The 20641-nt window shown below is 48.1% G+C and overlaps 1 protein-coding gene across 1 annotated transcript in view; it reads left to right on the forward strand.

Annotated features, from left to right (window-relative positions):
- The window catches only part of si:dkey-233k19.3 (dynein axonemal heavy chain 11), a 38557-nt gene that overhangs the window by 12675 nt on the left and 5241 nt on the right, over positions 1-20641 (forward strand). The window contains exons 36-72 of the mRNA XM_067237287.1: positions 88-180; positions 260-454; positions 559-636; positions 727-859; positions 1020-1147; positions 1480-1628; positions 1970-2120; positions 2246-2377; positions 2470-2643; positions 3287-3491; positions 3667-3832; positions 3937-4039; positions 4157-4396; positions 4602-4763; positions 4920-5113; positions 5675-5837; positions 6555-6678; positions 7088-7230; positions 7837-7998; positions 9618-9851; positions 10248-10394; positions 10549-10662; positions 10795-10938; positions 11294-11476; positions 11727-11828; positions 11932-12066; positions 13756-13929; positions 14324-14559; positions 15015-15137; positions 16907-17111; positions 17259-17423; positions 17749-17889; positions 18239-18409; positions 18816-18938; positions 19235-19428; positions 19679-19827; positions 19997-20124. Of these exons, the coding sequence (XP_067093388.1) occupies positions 88-180; positions 260-454; positions 559-636; positions 727-859; positions 1020-1147; positions 1480-1628; positions 1970-2120; positions 2246-2377; positions 2470-2643; positions 3287-3491; positions 3667-3832; positions 3937-4039; positions 4157-4396; positions 4602-4763; positions 4920-5113; positions 5675-5837; positions 6555-6678; positions 7088-7230; positions 7837-7998; positions 9618-9851; positions 10248-10394; positions 10549-10662; positions 10795-10938; positions 11294-11476; positions 11727-11828; positions 11932-12066; positions 13756-13929; positions 14324-14559; positions 15015-15137; positions 16907-17111; positions 17259-17423; positions 17749-17889; positions 18239-18409; positions 18816-18938; positions 19235-19428; positions 19679-19827; positions 19997-20124 (5763 nt within the window). The remainder of the gene's footprint in view (positions 1-87; positions 181-259; positions 455-558; positions 637-726; positions 860-1019; positions 1148-1479; positions 1629-1969; positions 2121-2245; positions 2378-2469; positions 2644-3286; positions 3492-3666; positions 3833-3936; positions 4040-4156; positions 4397-4601; positions 4764-4919; positions 5114-5674; positions 5838-6554; positions 6679-7087; positions 7231-7836; positions 7999-9617; positions 9852-10247; positions 10395-10548; positions 10663-10794; positions 10939-11293; positions 11477-11726; positions 11829-11931; positions 12067-13755; positions 13930-14323; positions 14560-15014; positions 15138-16906; positions 17112-17258; positions 17424-17748; positions 17890-18238; positions 18410-18815; positions 18939-19234; positions 19429-19678; positions 19828-19996; positions 20125-20641) is intronic.

Below are 20641 nucleotides of genomic sequence, written 5' to 3' on the forward strand. Positions count from 1 at the left end.
GTCAGAAAAAAAGATGCCAGATTAGGCTGTCTTAAATGTTAGAACCGGTGTTGATTTTCACGGCAATCTGAACCTGACATATCTTAGGACCACTATGATTGGGGTCTGCGTGCCGTGAAGTCCGTCCTGGTGGTTGCTGGTGCTCTGAAAAGAGGGGACAAGACCAGACTAGAGGATCAGGTGAGCAACTGAACCATTTCCTCACAAACTTAAAAGAACTTCCTGACCCTGGGAGGTTTTAACAGAAGCTCATTCCCAGGTGCTGATGCGAGCTCTGAGGGACTTCAACATGCCTAAGATCGTCACTGAGGACGTGGCCATCTTCATGGGGCTCCTGGGAGACTTGTTCCCAGGTCTGGTGGTGCAGAGGAAGAGGGACCCTGAGTTTGAACAGGCGGTCCGACAGACAACCCTCGAGCTGAGGCTGCAGCCAGAGGAGACCTTCATCTTAAAGGTTAGATGGAGCTCCACCATGAAGATCCAGGTGGATGGTTAGATATCAGCCAGGGATGAGGTCCACTCAATGTGATTCTAAGACTGTTTCGCTGGTCTTCTCAGGTTGTTCAACTGGAGGAGCTCATGGCTGTTCGTCATTCAGTCTTTGTGGTGGGAAACGCAGGGACTGGGAAGAGCCAGGTAACACAGAGGGAATGTTAACGACTCAACTCAACTGACGTGTGTCAAAGTCAATATCAAACTGATGCGGAGGGATTTGTGTTTGTATAGATCTTGAGGACGTTGAATAAAACCTATTCCAACCTGAAGAGGAAACCAGTCTGGAATGATTTGAATCCAAAGGCAGTGGACACGGATGAGCTTTTTGGCTTCATCCATCCTGCAACCAGAGAGTGGAAGGATGGTAACCATTTTCAGTGGAATTAGACAACAGATTGAAAAATGACAAAACAAATGTGAAAAAAAACCAAGGTTTTGATTTATGTATGGCCACAATAGTAACTATGTCCCACAAGTACCAATTCTCTTCACTGACTCTGACTAAACATGTCACCCTGTATCAGGTCTGCTGTCATCGCTGATGAGAGAGCAGTCTAACGCCTCACACCTCGGGCCCAAGTGGATTGTTTTGGACGGGGACATTGATCCCATGTGGATTGAATCTCTCAACACGGTGATGGACGACAACAAGGTATTCTCTTTCACGGTCATCTAAACGTTGAACATGCTGCGCTGACACAGTGCCGAACATGCCAGAACAGATCCGTCTTGTTTTGATATGTCATCTCAGAATCTCTCCCTTTACCACCTCAGCAATAAAGTAAATAAAGTAATTAAAATAAACCAATAAAGACAAAGAAAATTACTCAGCCTCTTGATATTCCATTTGTTATCTAGAAAACATGTTATCAGGTTTGAACAGTCTTTCTGTCAAAAAGTTTTGCTGATAGTCTTGACTGGTCTGGGGACATTCAGTCATTATTTCAGCGATCGTGTCATTTCACACGATTCCTCGTGTCGCAGGTCCTGACTCTAGCCAGTAATGAGCGCGTGCCTTTGACCCCGTCCATGAGGCTGGTGTTTGAGATCAGTCACCTGAGAACGGCCACGCCGGCCACCGTGTCCAGGGCAGGGATCCTCTACGTCAACCCCCAGGACCTGGGCTGGAACCCGTGAGTTTCACACAGCCTACCAGAAATAGCACACTGTGTAGATATACGTGTACTGTCAATACAAAATCATGATTTTCATTCCATCAGATTTTTCTTTTTTTTTTTCTTTTTTTTTTTTTACAAATTCAAGGTTAAAACAAATTTAACAGACCCACTTATCCAAAGCTTCATACAATACAGGTGGAATTTGAACCTAACTTCTTGATTTGCACTCAAATGCTCCACCACTAATCTACACCCTCCCCTAATAAAGAGTTATGTACAGTACTCTGATGTGACCACTGTGAAATATGACCTCTGAAAGGCGCTGTCATGTTTGAGAGGCTCTGCCTTCTGTCCAGGTTTGTCACCAGCTGGATTGACTCGAGGGCTCGTCAGACAGAGAGAGCGCACCTCACCATTCTGTTTGACAAGTACGTTCCTCGCTGCGTCGAACAGATGAGGAGCACTTTCAAGACCATCACGCCCATCCCAGAGAACACGATGATCCAGGTTCCCAATTGCCCCCTTTCTATCTGACTCCACATACGCGCATACTTCAAAACACACAGATTGGGAAATGTGATGGGATTGAGCAAACAGATTAAACTGCTTTGTGTCTGTTCTGCCTCTGCTAGACTCTCTGTACGTTGCTGGATTGCCTTCTGACACCGGAGAACATTCCCTGTGACTCTCCTCGAGAGCTCTACGACACCTACTTCACCTTCGCTTGCATCTGGGCCTTTGGAGGGGCGCTGTATCAAGATCAGGTATGGTACTGTCAGACTGTTTTCACGCTGGGATATCGGTTGTGTTGATTGTGCCGGTGCAGAGATGTCAAGCAGACAAACTGTCTCCTCAGCTGTGTGACTACCGGGCCGAGTTCAGCCAGTGGTGGGTCAAGGAGATGAAGGCCGTGAAGCTGCCTGCCCAGGGGACAGTGTTTGACTACTTCCTGGACCCAGTGACCAGGCGCTTCCTGTCCTGGAGCCACAGGGTCCCGGTCTTCCAAACTGAGCCCCATACTCCGCTACAGGTGACAGCTCTCTTACCCATACACACATTTACTGTGTCTCATTAAAAAACAACGCTCCCCTACCTCACACACAGTTACTGTGTCTCACCCCAAAAAAGTGTCTCGTAAAAATGATAAGAAAAACATGAAAACTTTTCAAACAAGCTCGAAAACACACGTCGCAGGAAGCATCGTTTTCTTTCTAAAACAATTGCACGTCACGAACAATCGTATTAAAAATTGGAGGGCTGCCTGAGTGAACATAATGAGAGAGGGCAAATCCACACATCAAGAAGGTCATTGCGGGGGTTCCAGGATTTAAGAAAGCCTTGCCACTGGGTCTGATTACTGTCTAGTGCACCACATACCAGAGTGTGTGGGGGTAAAGGCACAGGCACAGTCTCTCTGGATCTCACCCACTCTCTTTTGTCTTCCCTTAGGTACTTGTCTACAGCTGCTATTGTTCCAAAGACTTCTTGCTGAGCCATAATTAGTGGGGTTTTGTTCCAAGCTAATGATGCTATTATGACAGACTACTGGCGGTGAACAGAGGAAATATAAGAAATTAAACATTAGGAACATTTCACTGGGCACAAACGTCTGTCAATAAATCACAAGCCATAATAACGGTTCGCGTTTCTCCCCGCTGTTTCCGTGGCGGCAGGCAGTCCTGGTCCACACCTCGGAGACGGTGTGTCTGCGGTTCTTTATGGACCTGTTGCTGGACAGGGGCCAACCCTTGATGTTGGTGGGGAATGCTGGAGTGGGGAAGAGCGCCCTGGTCAGAGACAAGCTGGACGGCCTGCCAGACACCTTCATGACCACCAAAGTGCCCTTCAACTATTACACCACTTCCCTCATGCTGCAGAGTGAGTGTGTGTGCGTGCAGTTAGTGTGGGTGTGTGTGGGCGGGTAGAGATAAGGTTTGTAATCCATGGCGAATCATATCATTCACTGACTTGATCTAAACAGTAGCACCATCTACTGGTAATACTTAGAGAGCATTAGCTGTGTAGTTTGGTCAATCATATTTGATTTTCTCAGCGATCTTGGAGAGGCCGTTGGAGAAAAGGGCAGGCAGGAACTTTGCCCCTCCAGGAAACAGGAAGTTGATATACTTCCTGGATGACATGAACATGCCAGCTGTGGACAGTTACGGGACAGTGCAGCCTCACACACTTATACGCCAGCACCTGGACTACCAGCACTGGTGATGGCCATGACACACAACACACAGTACTGTAGACAGACAATAAATTAATCTGTTTTGACCTGTCATAATCTGGATGATTGGGTTCCATCTCACACACTCAGGTATGACAGACAGAGGTTGTCCCTGAAGGAGATCCGAAACACTCAATATGTCGCCTGTATGAATCCAACAGCAGGAAGCTTCAACATCAATCCCAGACTACAGGTGCTCAACAGTTCCACTTCCCCCAGTTTAAAGTGTTTAAATCTGTGTTGTAAAATACCAGGACGGTCCCCATATTGCGAAATCATGCTGAAGCTCTCTCTAATCTCCTTCCCTCAGAGACATTTCTCGGTGTTCGCCGTGAACTTCCCATCTGCTGATGCCCTGGAGTCCATCTACAGCCAGGTTCTGAGTGGCCACCTGCAGCAGCAGCCCTTCAGCCCCGCGGTTCTGAAGAACAGCCCGGCAGTGGTCAAGGCTGCCATCGCCCTCCACCGCAAGATGGCCCACAACTTCCTGCCCACGGCCATCAAGTTCCACTACATATTCAACCTCAGGGATCTGTCCAATGTCTTCCAGGTGGTTCAGATAGAGAGCTCTAGAAACAATGTATCTGCAGATACAGTATGTATGAGGGACAAAAGTCCACCCCCCCCACCCCACCCTGTGGGGTGGGGTGGGGGGTGGACTCTCTGTGACTCTCTGTCCCACCCTCATTTGAAAACAAACCTACGGCCTTGGTATGTACAGTACATTATATAAATATGGGTAACGTGTGTCCCAGGGCCTCCTATTCTCTGGAGCAGAGAACGTGAGACATGGTATGGACCTGGTTCTGCTCTGGCTCCACGAGTCCAGCAGGGTGTACTCCGACAGACTGGTGGAGCCCAAAGACCTGCAACTCTTCAACAAGCTCCAGCTGGACACCCTGCATGAGAACTTCGAGGTGCCGTAAACACGCTCCATCCTCTTAAGCATGTCCACGCCACACAGATACTCATCCTTCCCGCTCGCTCGCTGTGTGTTGCACCGTGCCATCAGCTTCTGACGGTCTGGTCCCTGTTTGAGCGACGTCCCTGTATGCTACCTGTGTGTTTTCCAGGAAGTGGAGGAGCAGGAAGTCGTGCGACAGCCTCTCGTGTTTTGCCACTTTGCCCTGGGGGCCGGAGAGACGCGCTACGCGGCCGTCAGAGACTGGGCCGTGCTCAGGAGCATCCTCAACGAGGCGCTGGACAGCTACAACGAGCTCAACGCCGCTATGGACCTTGTGTTGTTTGAGGACGCCATGCAGCATGTGTGAGTAAAGGGTAAAGGGGGTCAAGGATCCGTTATCGACCATTTAAACTCTTCAATGTTCCAGACCCCATTATCGGTCAAGACCGTTTCTTCTGTTGCTGCAGCAATGAAAGAGAAATTATCCTACTTCGATATTTAAATATATAAACACTCTGTCAAACGCTATGCGTAGTATATATGTCTTGTGCAGCATCAAACTTGACATTTCTCTATTGTACGTGGTCGGACGGTCAATAATGGAAACCCCATGGCTAAGTGCCAGAATGAAAGAATTTGTCTTCCCCAAACTATCACGATTGGATTTTTAAGTCAGAATGTTTTGATCTAGATCTGTAGCTACATATGAAAGTATGATGCTGCAACTAAACGTTTTTGGTTTGTATTATATAAAAAATACAATACAAATCTTGACGAGTGTCGAGAGCTTGCCGGTCAGTAATGGATCTCTTTACACTAAGGGTTGGGAGGGTTTAGTTAGTAGCAGCATATCCTGGATCAGTGGAGTGTAGCTCAAGTCCAGTGAGGTAGGACTAACCCTGGTTGTGCTGGTGGTGATGGCAGATGTCGGATCAGCCGTGTCCTGCAGTGTCCCCGCGGTCACGCGCTGCTTGTCGGGGTGGGGGGAAGCGGGAAGCAGAGCCTCACTCGCCTGGCTGCCTTCCTGTCCTCGGTGGACGTGTTCCAGATCACCCTGAGCAAGACCTACAGCATGCAGGACCTGAAGGTACAGCAAAGCCCTGCCTCCCTTAGAGAGAGAGAGAACCTGGCCGGGGCTTGGCTGGCTTGATTTGTTCCACGGGTCCTAATTGAGATCGTCTTTGACTATGGAAATCCCGAATGCATTATTGGTAATCGTGCGCATGATCATTTGTTCATCTGATTCAGATTACGTGTGAAATAGATTAACTATTCACATTGTGTTTTAGTGTAAATACATGTGTATATGTGTTACAGTAATAGGTAGATAACTTGCAGGTCCGTAATTTTAATAACAAGATTTACTAATTGGGTATTTTTGTAAATCCCCCATCCAATGTTGATCCTTTAGCTTGTGTCACTGGCTGCTCACTACCAAAAGAGTATAATTCAAAATGACTGTGATTAATTAACTAAGATCGAAGTTTCTTTTAGACAACATTTCCCAGATCAATATCTCTAATAGTCTCCTGCAGGATATTGATCTAATTTAGTGGTGTTCACCCTCTCCAGTGACTCATGAAGGAACAATTGTCAGGTGCTATTAAAGAGGCCGGGAAAATATTTCAATACCTCATTGATGAGGAAGGCCTTATCCATTTAATCATCTGCTTAAAGATCCCAGAGTTCTCAGTGAGTTTGCGCCATTCCATTGATCACACCTCAACTACTCCTGAATGGCCACTGTGTTGGACCAATGGTGCTCTACACAGTGCATGTGCCACATCTGGGTGTCTGTGTGCAGGTGGATCTGGCTGGTCTGTACTTGAGGACAGGTGTGAAGAACCAGCCCACAGCTTTGCTCCTGACCGATGCCCAGATACCCGACGAACACTTCCTGGTTGTCATTAACGACCTGCTGGCTTCAGGTATCACATAAGGGGGACGCCATGAACACACACACAGACACACGTGGGCCCACGCACACACAGACTGTTTGCTGTAGAATAACTACTGAGGTGTGAGACCCAATGGAGATTTTAAGGACCTTAATGAGTGTTGCCGTTGGGATGTTTTGATGCAGCAGCTCAGCTCTTGGGGGTTCACTGCTTGCCCCCTCTACCTCCCTCTTCCCCTCTCCACATCCTCTCATCCCTCCATCCCCCCATCCCCCATCCCCTCCATCCCTCCATCCCCCCATCCTCTAATCCCTCCATCCCCCCATCCTCTCATCCCCCCATCCCCTCCATCCCTCCCTTCTATCCTTCCATCCCCTCCATTCCTCCATCCTCTCCATTCCTCCTTCCCCTCCATCCCCCTCTCCCCATCCCTCTCCAGGAGAGATCCCGGAGCTCTTCAGTGAGGAGGAGATGGAGGGCATCGTTGCCGGGGTGAAGCCTGAGGTCCGGGGCCTGGGCCTGCAGGACAGCAGGGAGAACTGCTGGAGGTTCTTCATCAACCGTGTCCGGCTACAGCTCAAGGTCCAGCCTGTCAAAGAATTGACACAATTCGGCACTCTCTCCATTTTCTCCGTTTTAGACGTTTCAAATGTCGGTGCTGCATTGGAGAGACCGATCGACAGAGCCTGTTAACATGTGGCTTGTTGAGAACATGGTGGGTCTTGACAGGACCGGACAGACACTCGGGGAGGAAGGAGAGGGGGTGGGGTGGAGGTCTGGAGGGCGAAGAGGCCTTGTGTCAGTGCACATGTGCCTGGTCCATCTGATGCGTGGGTTAGACCTTCTGGTGCAGTCTCCGTCTGCTAGGTCCAACAGTGGGCCTCCGCATGCCAGACACCCACCATGATGGCAGTGGCGAGTGGGTGAATAGAAGAGACCTGCCAGTTGCTTTTGGATGCATCTGCTCCATTACTGGTCTAAAACTGTGTGTTTGGGTTTGCACGCGTACATTTGGCAGCGCTTCCCCACCCCCCTTCCTCGCACGTCTGTGTTTGTGTACGGGCACATATGTGTGTTGGGTGGGCGGGTGGGTGTCGCCAGCGCGGCCAGTCTGGCACGCTCGCCCTCCCCCCACCGTCTCCCAGAGCTGTGCGACGGCGTTGTGACTCTCTGCTTCCTGCTCCGTAGGTGGTTCTGTGTCTGTCTCCAGCGGGCTGTGGGCTGAGGGTCCGGGCGCGTCGCTTCCCCGCCCTGGTCCACTGCACCACCGTGGACTGGTTCCACCTATGGCCCGCGGAGGCCCTGCGCTCCGTCAGCCACAGGTTCCTCCAGGAGATTGAGGGCATCCAGGTGAGGGCTTCACAATCCGGTCTGGTTCTGAACCGTGTCATCTGACTTGTATTGCTTGGTACCAGTGGGCTTGTCTCACTAGTATTAATCAAATCCTTCACAACTGATGCGACCTGGCTCCCTCATCATCTCCTCTGGTATGAGATGGAGATTCATACAAGGAATATTTCCTGGATTGTAGTTATGTTATGGCCATGATAAAGAATATTCAAAAACATACCTACGAAATATACAAAAACAACATTTGACACCGTCTTATGTTTGGGCATGTCCTTCCTAATGAGACTCCAAGAGAGGAAGACATAGTTAGTTAGACTTTTAATGAACATCTTGTAATTACCACAGTGCAGCTGTATTACCTTCTCCATAGATCCCTCATCATTAGTTCTACTCTGAGGTGCTGATAAATCGCTGATCACATGCCCGGAGACTAGCGAACACTTCAGACTTATCGTTGTTGTCCCTTGCGGCAGTGGAACGATCACTACCCAGGATCATTTATGTTAATGAGAGTGGAGTGATTAATAAGCGTCATGACGACCCTCTCAGAAGGCACAGCTGTCACCTCCAGGAAGTGCCGTCACATGGTGCGGTGGCCGCGTGCCAGCAGAGCAAACTAGGACTTCCTCAATGCATGCGTGTGTGTTTATGTGTTGTGTGCGTGTGTTTGTTTTGGTGTGTGTTTGTCATATGTGCACTTTGATTTACTGTCGGTCCAGAGTATGTTACATGTGTTGCATGGTGTATCCATAACAAGACAAGATTGATTGTACTTTACCAGCTAACATAGATAGCACTAGCTTAAAATTACGTTTGGGTGTATTTATCAATAAAATATACTATATGGAAATGTGCCTTGTATCAGGGGTTGAAAACATAAAATCACTATTTGTGAAAAATTATGTCTAAAGCAATCAATACTCTACAAAAAATCCCAGATTGTTTATCTTATTAAAGTAGCGGGCTGCCAACAAATGAAATGGTCATCTATTTGAAGTTAGAAATGCACAACCGACAAATAGCTGATGCTCAAGGCGAATCAATGAGAACTTTGCTCGCATCTCAACTCCACACGCACGCTTTGTCAAAAAGCATAATGTCAGGTCTTAATTAATAATGATTTTATTTCTTTGCTGGATTCTTGATCGTTAACAATGGTTTTTATGTGAGTTATGTTCATGTTTGATCCCTGTTTTCTATGCTCGTTTGTTTCTGCATTAATTGATCCTTTAACAGTATGATTAATAAGACGCCATGTCATCGAGCACCTTATGATAAATACTAGAGCAGCGTCGCGGCACGGCTCTGACAGACAACAGAGAAAGTTGGAGAGCATGAGGGATAGCGTGAACCATGGTTCTGCTTTCCAAGCTGCATGTCAGCGGCCTAAACACATTATTTTAACAGTGGTTTCAAAGCCTAATCATTCCTGCCAGCTGCACCTAAAATTTCAGATTGAGTAAGTCGAAGCTAGCCAAGTAAAATGGCAAAACTTGTAGATGAATTCAGAATTTATGAAGATAATATTTCAGGCTCCATCAGCTTGCGATGTTAAACTCCACTCAATCCAGAGCGCCCTGTGCCCCCCCTCTTCCCCGCACCTCTGCTTATTTTTACAGCCCGCCGTCCAGGAATCCATCAGTCTTTTCATGGCCTACGTTCACACCAGTGTCAACCGGGCAAGTGAAAAATACCGGCGCAATGAGCAGAGGTACAATTACACCACCCCCAAGAGTTTTCTCCAGCAAATCACCCTGTACGCAAACCTGCTGGCCAAGAGTCAGACTCACCTCCAGAGCAAGATGAACCGGCTCGTCAGCGGCCTTCAGAAGCTGCAGACCACTGCCTCTCAGGTAGGGGAGGCATGGTGGGGCGTTGGGGAGAGAGAGAGAGAGAGAGAGAGAGAGAGAGAGAGAGAGAGAGAGAGAGAGAGAGAGAGAGAGAGAGAGAGGTTAATATCGAGAACCAGCCGAGCTCAAGGCTGAGGCACGAGATTAGCAATGCCTTCAGTCATAGACTACTGCATACTGTACATGTGAAATGTCCTCTCAGCCCATCTCTGATGGAACGCTCATGAATCTTGGATGTAAATCACGTTTTTTATCACTCCGCCACAGATAGCTATGACATGTAGTTCCCGTTAGGCCGTATACATATTTATACACCAATTCTCTGTTCATGTGGCGAATTGCATGCTGAACGCATGGACCGCATCATCTGTAGGACTGTGACCGTGTTCCTGACTTCAGGTTGAGGACCTGAAATCCAAACTGGCGTCTCAGGAAGCGGACCTCACCGTGAAGAACCACGACGCTGCGGCTTTGATCGCAAAGATAGGCCTTCAGACGGAGAGGGTCAGCCGCAAGAGAGAGGCCGCAGATGTGGAAGCACAGAAGGCGAGTCTCTGCACCAACCACAGCAGCATGGGTTACACAGATACGATACACGATACGATATGACGATATGATGATATTATTGCTGCCGACTGATTCCGTTGAGAGGATTGAGGCAGGATACTATGAGGATATGTCTGCTCTGTGTGGTATGCAGGTGGCGGTCATCCAGGCAGAGGTATCTCTGAAGCAGCAGGACTGTGAGACAGACCTGGCCAAGGCAGAGCCGGCTCTGGAAGCTGCAACAGCAGCCCTGGACACCCTCAACAAGGTCCTCTCTCCTGCTCCCCTTAGATCCCAGCCAGTCCTACCCCAGCCTGAGAGACTCACATAGCCTGCTCCCAGTCTGTAGAAACGGTCTTTTACTAAGGTCATTGGATTTGTTTACTGTTCCCGTCTCCAGGTGAACCTGACGGAGCTGAAGACGTTCCCCAACCCCCCTGCGGCGGTGATCAACGTGGCGGCGGCGGTGATGGTTCTGCTGGCGCCGCGCGGCCGGGTGCCCAAGGAGCGGAGCTGGAAGGCTGCGAGGGCCTTCATGGGCAAGGTTAGCCTGTCAGCGTGTCAACCACGTCTGATTAATGCCATTCTCATCTGGGCGGGCCTTGACCCCGTGACCCCGCCTGGCTCGTCTCCATACACTGTTACGAGCTGGAGGGCTGTATGAATATGCTCGCTGACGAGGGGTGCGTTGCTGTGCGCTGTACGGAAGCCACAGATCCCCAGTCTATACAGCAGGAAACTATAAAAAATATGAAGAAAAAATATATAGATACATAAAATGTTTTTTAGCATGTTTAGGTGAATAAGTCTGAAACTAAAGCTAACTTTGTCATTGCATGTCAATATGTCTGACTTCCTAGCATCTTTATTGAGCCACTCTGTCTTCTTCCTGTCGCCAGGTGGATGACTTCCTGCTGGCATTGGTGTCGTACGACAAGGAGCACATCCCCGAGTCCTGCCTCAGCGTGGCGAAGCAGGAGTACCTGAGGAACCCAGAGTTCCACCCCGACCTGGTCAGAACCAAGTCCACTGCCGCTGCTGGCCTCTGTGCCTGGGCCATAAACATCGTCAGATACTACGAGGTCTGACAGCACATTTATGGACTTTTTCGTTTGTTGTCATCCTGGACATAGATTGAGCTAAATGCGATGGTTATATTTTCGGCTGTTATTTGTCATTGTGCTCAAATTGTTTTTATCAATTAAGTGTACTTATGTATTACTTAAATGTTTTGGAAGTGTGTGTGTAGTGCACAAACACTTTAGAATGCATGCATAATTCCCCGCATGCTGCGTGAGTATGTTTTAGTTGCTCAGTGTATTGTGCCTACAGGTTTACTGTGACGTAGCACCCAAACGGCAAGCTTTGTCCCAAGCTAACACAGAGCTGGAGACTGCCACAGTAAAACTGCTGGCTGTGCAGAAGAAACTAGAAGTAAGTGTGAATGTGAACCGTGTTTGAAACGACAGCATTGGAAATGTCCTCCAAAGCGAGTCTCTGCAGTGTCTCCCTGTGTTGGTGTGGCGTTCGTCTGCAGGACTTGGATGAAAACCTCCAAAGCCTCACAGCACAGTTTGAGAAGGCCGCTGCTGAGAAGCTTCGCTGCCAGGAGGAAGTGACCCGCACCAACCAGACTATCGAGCTGGCCAACCGGCTGGTGAAGGGTCTAGAGGTATGGAGAGAGAGAGAGAGAGAGAGAGAGAGAGAGAGAGAGAGAGAGAGAGAGAGAGAGAGAGAGAGAGAGAGAGAGAGAGAGAGAGAGAGAGAGAGAGAGAGAGAGAGAGAGAGAGAGAGAGAGAGAGAGAGAGAGAGAGAGAGAGAGGAGAGATAACAAGAGAGACAGAAAGGGAGAAAACGAAATGGAGAAAGAGGGAGGAAGAGAGCCTTGGAGAGGGGAGGAGAAGGGGCGTTCAGAGTGGCGCCGACTTGGCGCCGGGTGTCCGGTGGATTCTGAGGCGTGCGTGGAGAGGTGGTGTTGACCGAGCTGCATCACTAACCAGGCCAGAGATCTGTGATCCCCTCAAGGCCTGGCCCTGGCTGTGTGTGGTGTGAGTTGTGCTGGAGTGAGTGGAGCTTCTCCCTGCTCTGGCTAGGCAGTGTGTCGGAGATGTAGGAGGCAGGTACGGAAGTATGTTGGAACGGCAAGCGCCACTGTCTGTCTGGCGCACGTCCAGGTGGAGAATGGAAGAGAGATGGCAGGATGGCCATGCACACAGAACACTCAAGCTGGGCAGCAGACTGGTCTGGGAAAGAGACTCTGTGAGCGTTCATGGTTGGGTGACTGTACTGTTCGGGTTCCACAGACAAAATAAGCACACTGAAATCCTTTTTTGTTCTCTGCCATTTTAATTGTATTCATCCTAATGGTCTGTCCAGTAGTTAAGCAAAATTGTGGGTGGATTAGAAAGATGTCAAATAGTTTATTTTGTCTTTTATCCCTTCAAATCTGGCGGAAGTGGAACTGTTTTTCTCTATGGTCTAAGATCTAAGTGGTTCTCTATGTTTTTTAATGCATGATTACATTAGAGTCATCGTTTTTTCATTACCCATTTTATACATTTGACTTTCTTATTCTGAGAAATAAATGTGGCTTGTATGAGACAGCTTGGCTTTTAAACACATCAAGATGAATGTTTTGTCTTTATGGCATTGACCTGGAAGCAATAGTGTTTAGTCTAATAAATCAGACCGTCTATATTTAATCATTAACTTACCTCAAAGCCTCAACAGCTGTTGGAAATTAAAAACACTTCACCCCAGACTGAGTGATATTACAGGCAATCCATAATGCATTAGGGTAAAATTATAGTGATTTTTAACTGTCTGGGAATTTAGTATGCGGCAAATTCTGGTACCACAGCCTCTTGTAAAGAAATGCCAAACATGATTTATTGTTGTTTGGCTGTCATAGTCATACTAGTGAGGGCTTAAAAAGATGCCAAATTGATACTGAGTAAATATGCAGCCCAAACTTTCAAAGCTACTTTAGAGAAATTGGAGAGATGTATACTCAACTACTTCCCATGTTTATAGTTTGTGTAGTAGATGTGAGGAAGACTGTTCTCATACATCAGTCCTGATTAAAGGGCTAATCTATTTTGAGGCTAAGGAAATACACAGTCACTGTACTCTGCAAATCACAAAGGGTGCTACACATGCCAAGAAGGGACTGTCCTTCCTTACACCCGGCCTGTGCAGTTTGACAGTTGTGGTGGAAATGTGTGTTTCCTAAAGGCTCATCCTTCACAACCAGCAGAGCATTCTTTGGGTTTTCCCAATACACAGTTTTAATGATGTGTTTACATTTCAGGTGAGGTACTGGTACTGCCGCTGACCCTCTGCTGTTGTGTGTGTCCCGCAGTCAGAGAAGGAGCGCTGGTCCCTGGCCGTGGTCCAGTACGAGGCGCAGCAGGAGACCCTCTGTGGAGACGTGCTCCTCACGGCGGCGTACGTCTCCTACGTGGGCTACTTCACCCTCTCTTACCGGCAGGAACTCCTCCGCGATCACTGGATCCCCTTCCTCCGCTCTCAGAAGGCAAGATTCCCCAGGGCCTACCCAGGGTCTACCTAGAGCTTACCCAGGGTCTATCCCGACACGACCCAGAGTCTTCCTAGGGTCGATCCAAGCCCCACCCAAGGCCTACCCAGGGACTATGCAGGGTCTACCCAGGGCCTCCCCAAGTTCTCCCCAGGGTCTATCCAGGGTCTCCCCAGGGCCTCCCCAGGGTCTATCCAGGGTCTCCCCAGGGCATTTCCAGGGGATGTAGACATGTACACCTGTTGATGAGTTTAGCTCCTCCTGCCATCCCTATATTAGATGGATACTGTGCAATGAACATAGATTCTGTACACTGAACATTAAACATAGATCCTTTCCACTGAACATATATACTATACAGTGACATCCCTCCCCCCTCTGTCTGTTCCAGACCCCCATCCCCTTGACAGAAGGCCTGGACCCCGTCCTCATGCTCACAGACGACGCCACCGTGGCTGCCTGGCACAACCAGGGCCTGCCGGGAGATAGGATGTCAACGGAGAACGCTGCCATCCTGACCACCAGCGAGCGCTGGCCACTCATGGTTGACCCCCAGCAGCAGGGCATCAAGTGGATCCGTAACCGGTGTGGGCCGGGCCTGAGGGTGGTGCAGCTGGGACAGAAGGGGTGAGAAACCCCCCCCCCCATTCTTCCTTTTTTCAAACCGATCATAGAACTGATGCTATGTAGAGGGAGACGTGGAGCGAATTAGGAAAACAGATGGTAACGTTTGTGTAATTCCTTTAGAAAGCTGTTGTTGAGCATGAATAATTAGCGGTAAGCATATGCTCCATGGATATGTTCCAGCAAAAACATCGGGGATATGGAATCACAGGAAATCACAAAATGTATTTGTCAGGGAGGTTCAGTTGTCAAAAGCCATTTGCTAATAGTTCGTCATGCTCAATCATCTTGTCTGAGGACTGTAAAGGAATAGTTATTATATGCTAAGAGAGTAATGTTAGTGTTATTGTAAGTTACAAAAGAGAGTTGGACTTGAGATGCCGACAGTCAGGCTCAGTATAATATACTATGATATACATATTATGATCCAGTCCTTTAAATATCTCTGTTATTCCCAGCTACCTGGAGGTGATTGAATATGCTTTGGCGTGTGGTGAGACTGTTCTGATTGAGAACCTGAAGGAAAAGGTGGACCCAGTCCTGGAGCCTCTTCTGTGCAGAAACACCACCAGGAGAGGGAGGTTTGTACGCAAGAGACCCATTCAATGAAACTGAAACGAAAACGATCAACTTTTTTGTAGTCTGCGAGTCAACAAGGGTAGGGTCTTGTATTCTTGCTATACCGTCCATACATACGGTGCTTACCACAAGCTGTTCTTCTCCGTGGTGTACTAATAACTGGTATTTTCTGTCAGAACATTCCGAATCGACCTGCGGTTTGCCGACTATATCCCTTTTGATACACATGTCAATGTGGCCCCAGCATGTCTAAATGCTAGCCTGATGTAGGAGACAATGGGAGAGGATTTGCCTGATGGTTGGGTCTTGCTGAGCACCGGAGCTCCAGAGACACATGACTGAATGCTGTATGATTGCCTGCTCTTTAGATTATAGATGGATTTGTTGTGCATGTTGAGAACCCCAGAGGCAGACATATTGATTGGCCTTTCAAAGCCCCGGTGATAGATGTATATTTGTGTGCAGATATGCTTTATGTGTGTTGAATTTTGAGCAGTTGATCCTAAAGCCAAGGATTGTGGGCAGCGGCTATGGTTTTTAAGGACTTTGTCTATTTCTCACTAAAGAGGAAAACAACACTTAAAGTACTTGCTCTTAATCATTTAATCATTACTTTGTATCAAACTCCAGCAGGCTCAAGTGGTGATTATTATATATGTAAATGGTGCTTCTCTGTTTCATTATATTTACAATCAGAAAAGCACTTAATGAAACTGGCCTTATTATGGAGTCCCATAAAGGGATGTTTTATGGACGGATATCTAAAACAATCTAAAACACTGATCTGCACCTCCTCAGAGAATGTCCTGTTGAATCAGTCCAGAAACAATATTAATTTATCAGCAACACAGTTGTTCGTGATTATCTTTGATGAATTACTTCTAACATTCCCCTTGAAAAACACATTACTTTCAACAAATTCCATAAAGTGGTTACTAACAGCTGAACAATTGGAAAATGAAAATACCATACTGTAAATCGACAATGCTCACAACCACATTGAACACTCCTTCCTTCGAATTCCTTCCTTGTTTTCTCTACCGGAGTGTGAATATTGAACATCTGAGGGGACGTTCTCTGAACTCCTCCTGGAGTCCTGTCTGTCGACCCGTGACACTTCATTGTGGTAAATCTGATTATAAGTTCATCCCTTGTACATGACCCACGCACATGCTTCTGCCTTTGATTAATACTGCCTGCTGCGGCCGCCATGATGGATCTGGTGAAGCTCCACAGCTGAAGTTCATTAATAATTGGAATGTTGTAGAGTGTGAAGTAATGAATACTAATTATTCCTTTCATGGCTGATGGAGGACTACCAGCCAATCCATCAGCAGGGACTTTAATTTGGTGGAGTAATGGTTCTATCAATAGTACATTAATTCCAGCTTGTGAAGATATAGAGTTGAACCAGACCCAGGCCATGAGGAACCTGTGCTGTGAAATTGGGGCCTTGCCTGACACCAGAGGGGTAATTAGAGAAAAATGAAAAGCCACCGGGTTTGTCAAACCACTGCTGATTTAATTGAAATGCAGGATCAGAGAACTATTGGCCTCTGTGCAGATAATCTTTCAGATGTTATTCAAGATTTTTTTGTTCTCAGTTAACATTTAGAGACAATGTTTTACCTCAAAGATGCAGTGTGCCAGGGCTTGGTAGATGTTGGTTGGTAGTACTACAGGACAACTAGGAACTGTAAATATTGGTTCTGTGTATACGGTAAGCAAACAGTACCATGTTTTCATTGTCCTTGTTTGTACTTGCATGCAGGTACATTCGGATTGGGGGTAAGGAGTGTGAATACAACAGCCATTTCCGGCTCCTCCTCCACACCAAGCTAGCCAATCCCCACTTCCCCCCGGAGCTGCAGGCTCAGATGACCCTCATCAACTTCACAGTGACCCCTGCAGGCCTGGAGGAGCAACTCCTGGGCCAGGTGGTCACCAGAGAGAGACCAGACCTGGAGAACCTGAAGGTAAACCTACAGCTTCACCATCTGGGACCATTTTTTTTTGGGATCAAATACCTTCACACAAGGAATTATACAGGCTTTAATGGGAAGTGAGTCATCGTTTTGGATGTGAGCGGGAGCTTCTGTGACATGTTCTCCACGGGTCCCCAGCTTGAGCTGACCACGCAGCAGAACCTCTTCAAGATCCAGCTGAAGAGCCTGGAGGACGAGCTCCTGAGCCGTCTCTCCGCAGCGCAGGGCAACTTCCTGGGAGACCTCGCCCTGGTGGAGCAGCTAGAGGGCACCAAGGCTACAGCGGCCCACATCCACTACAAGGTGAGGCCAACGGCCGCAGGGGCCTTCCTGCAACGGCCCACCTTCTGAACCAGTGTCGCTCGAACGGAAAGCGGTAAGGGGAATGAGTGCCGCGTTAAGCGCCGTCCAACAGGGTGAGTCCTCGGCTTGATTGTTGATTTCCATCAAGCGTTGGAGGGTCTCGTCAAGTAAAAGAAAAGAAAGAAGAGGAAGTAAAAAAAAGCGTCATTTTATTGGATGAACTGCAAACGATGTGTACTTAAGGACACGTGTAATGCGAGGGGGGCGGGGCGATCTGGAGCGTGACTGAAAGGCTCATAGCTCACGGCGTTTGCGGCACGCACAGGTGGTGGAGGCCAGGGAGAACGAGACAAAGATCAACGAGGCTCGAGAGCTCTACCGCCCAGCGGCTGAGAGAGCGTCTCTCCTCTACTTCATCATCAACGACCTCCACAAGATCAACCCCATGTACCAGTTCTCCCTCAAGGTGAGCCATTTGACCAGCACCTGAGATTCGCTAAGATGCTCCCAGTTCACCTTTGTGCTTGAGTGTTAAGATGTATATGTTACATGACATATATATACAGTATGTATGTTATGATGTAGCATGTTACATCTTATTGTTATATTATTACATTAATACTGTATATAGTATACGCAAACATCATAAGTTCAGTCTTTGTCAAATCTTTTGTCAATTTACTTTGGATTTAAGGTTTAGAAGCCATTTTCTCCTCACGTATCTGTTTAGGCCTTAGGGTGCCACCTGTATCAGTACTATACCAAACCACTTTTACGGTTTCTTATGTGTTTCTTCCTCCCGGTGTCTGTTGTAGACATTCAACACCGTGTTCCACAAAGCCATGGGCCGGGCGGAGTGGAGCGAGGAAGTGAGGGCAAGGGTTCTCTCCCTGACGGAGGCCATCACCTACTCAGTATTCCTACACACCAGCCTGGGCCTGTTTGAGAGAGACAAGTTAACCTTCTTGTCACACACCGCCTTCCAGGTACGTGGCCCCGGGGGGCCGCCCCCAAGGTGGGCCCCCCTGTCATCCTCATCAATCAAAGCATTTTTCTGCCCCACATTAACTTCAATTAAAACCAGTCAGCGGGACCACACGCTCCTATTGATTAGCTCTCCCACCTGGCCTCCTGACTGCAATTCAGCCTGTTGTCTCTGACAGGGGGGTGTGTTTTGATGGCATTATGCAAGTATCTGTCAGGGCACCAACTGTTTTCATCTCAGTTCTAGTTATCCTCCAGGGGCTGTCCTTCATCTGGCCCTGCCACACCTGCTTCAGAGAGCTTGCTAACTCAATGTGTGTTCTCACTGTAACACAGTACCTTTATAAACAATGGTAAATGGAATTGTTGCTGACTGACTGTGATCCGGGTTGTTTTCCCGCTGGCCAGATTCTCCTAACGAGGGGTCAGGTTGATGGGCAGGAGCTGGACTTCCTGTTGCGTCTCCCCGTGGAGCCCAGCAGATCCAGCCCAGTGTCCTTTCTCTCCCCTCAGGCCTGGGGGGCTGTCAGGGTAAGTCTTATTCACTCAGCCATGACCGGAGCTCTGTGTGTGTGTCTGTGTGTGTGTGTATGTGTCAGAGACAGAACAGATAACTACTTTCTCTGAGATGAGAGTGATAGTTTTCAACGACCTTGAAGGGGCTCCACAAGCTACTTATTCTCTCCGCGTGTGCCTGTTGATTTAGAGGCTATCGTAGCTCACAACACCGCATAAGTGACTAGTCAGTACCTTGTCGTTAGAGAGAATGACAGTGTGTGTGTTTGAGAGATAAATAGAGACATGAGGAGATCCGTTGACATTCTCAGACCATCTCGGCCCTGGAGGACTTCCGGGGGCTGGATCGAGACATCGAGGGCTCTGCCAAACGCTGGAGGAAGCTGGTGGAGTCTGAGTGTCCTGAGAGGGAGAGGTTTCCTCAGGAGTGGAAGAGCAAAAGCTCCCTGCAAAAACTCCTCATCCTGAGGGCTGTCCGACCCGACAGAATGACCTACGCCCTCAGGTCAGGGAAGATTTACATTTTTTATTCAAAAGTAGTAAGTTCTTCATTTAACAAACGCTTTCATCCAAAGCGACATACAAATAGTGCATATACTGTGTCGTCAGTACAGAAGCTCAGGATTAGTAGCATTACTAAAACAGCAATTAACAGTGTTGGCCTACAGCGGTTACATCACCAGAGGATGGACGTTAGACAGAAATATCAAACCCCCTGGGGAGCGTTATCCGGTAAGCCTGTGCTACGTCCACAGGAACTTTGTGGAGGAGAGTTTGGGTGTTAGGTACGTGGAAACGGCTCGGATGGAGTTTGAAAAGACGTTCGAGGAGAGCAGCCCCTCCACCCCTGTATTCTTCATTCTGTCTCCTGGAGTTGACCCTCTGCATGCCGTGGAGAAACTAGGTACGGCCTCGCAGAAATCGCCAAAAAATAAACATACAAAAAAAACGAAGTATTCAAATAAGCTGAGGTACGATATGCAGTAATATACAATTTTTGGGGGGATTTCTCTGGACATGCCAGTGGTACAGTATAGTGTACACAGTGTTCTCCAATGCCTTGGCTGTTTCAGGGTTGAGGCTGGGCTTCTCCATCGACCAGGGAACTGTGCACAACGTGTCTCTGGGCCAGGGCCAGGAGGAGGTGGCCCACAGGGCCCTAGAGAAGGCCTCACAGCTGGGCCACTGGGTCATTCTGCAGGTAGGACACCTGCCGGGGTAGAAGAGAGCTGGTTGAGGGAAGCCAGGAGGCTTAAGCAGAGAAACAGCCCGTCATTGTTGTAGTCAAGCACCTGATTCGACAATTACCTCACCTCCTGAGCTGGGGAAACAAAGTCAATTTGGTTCAATCAAATCCATGATGAGGTAAATCAACTGTGTTAGTGAGAGGCTGGAAATGAAGCCTGTAGCTATTCCTGTATCACAGAGACATATGGTACGGTAGGTGTTTGGTTCTTTTATATATGCTCTATGCAATGGTTCCCAAACGGTGTGCCGTGAGGCAAGGCCAGGTGTGCCGTGGGATTTTGTGACAGCCATACACATTTTGCAATAAAATATCAAAATGTATGGCTTAGCGCCAGTAAGATTTGTAACAAAATATCAGCCTTGGTGGTGGCACATACAGCGTACAAGTTAATGAACTTGGTGGCGCGTTCGAACCGCTCTCGCGCAAAGAGCGAGAGCCGCAACACAGACGCGCAAAGAATGTTACCTCA

Source organism: Osmerus mordax, chromosome 6 (genome assembly GCF_038355195.1).
Source record: "Osmerus mordax isolate fOsmMor3 chromosome 6, fOsmMor3.pri, whole genome shotgun sequence".
Lineage (NCBI taxonomy): Eukaryota > Metazoa > Chordata > Actinopteri > Osmeriformes > Osmeridae > Osmerus > Osmerus mordax.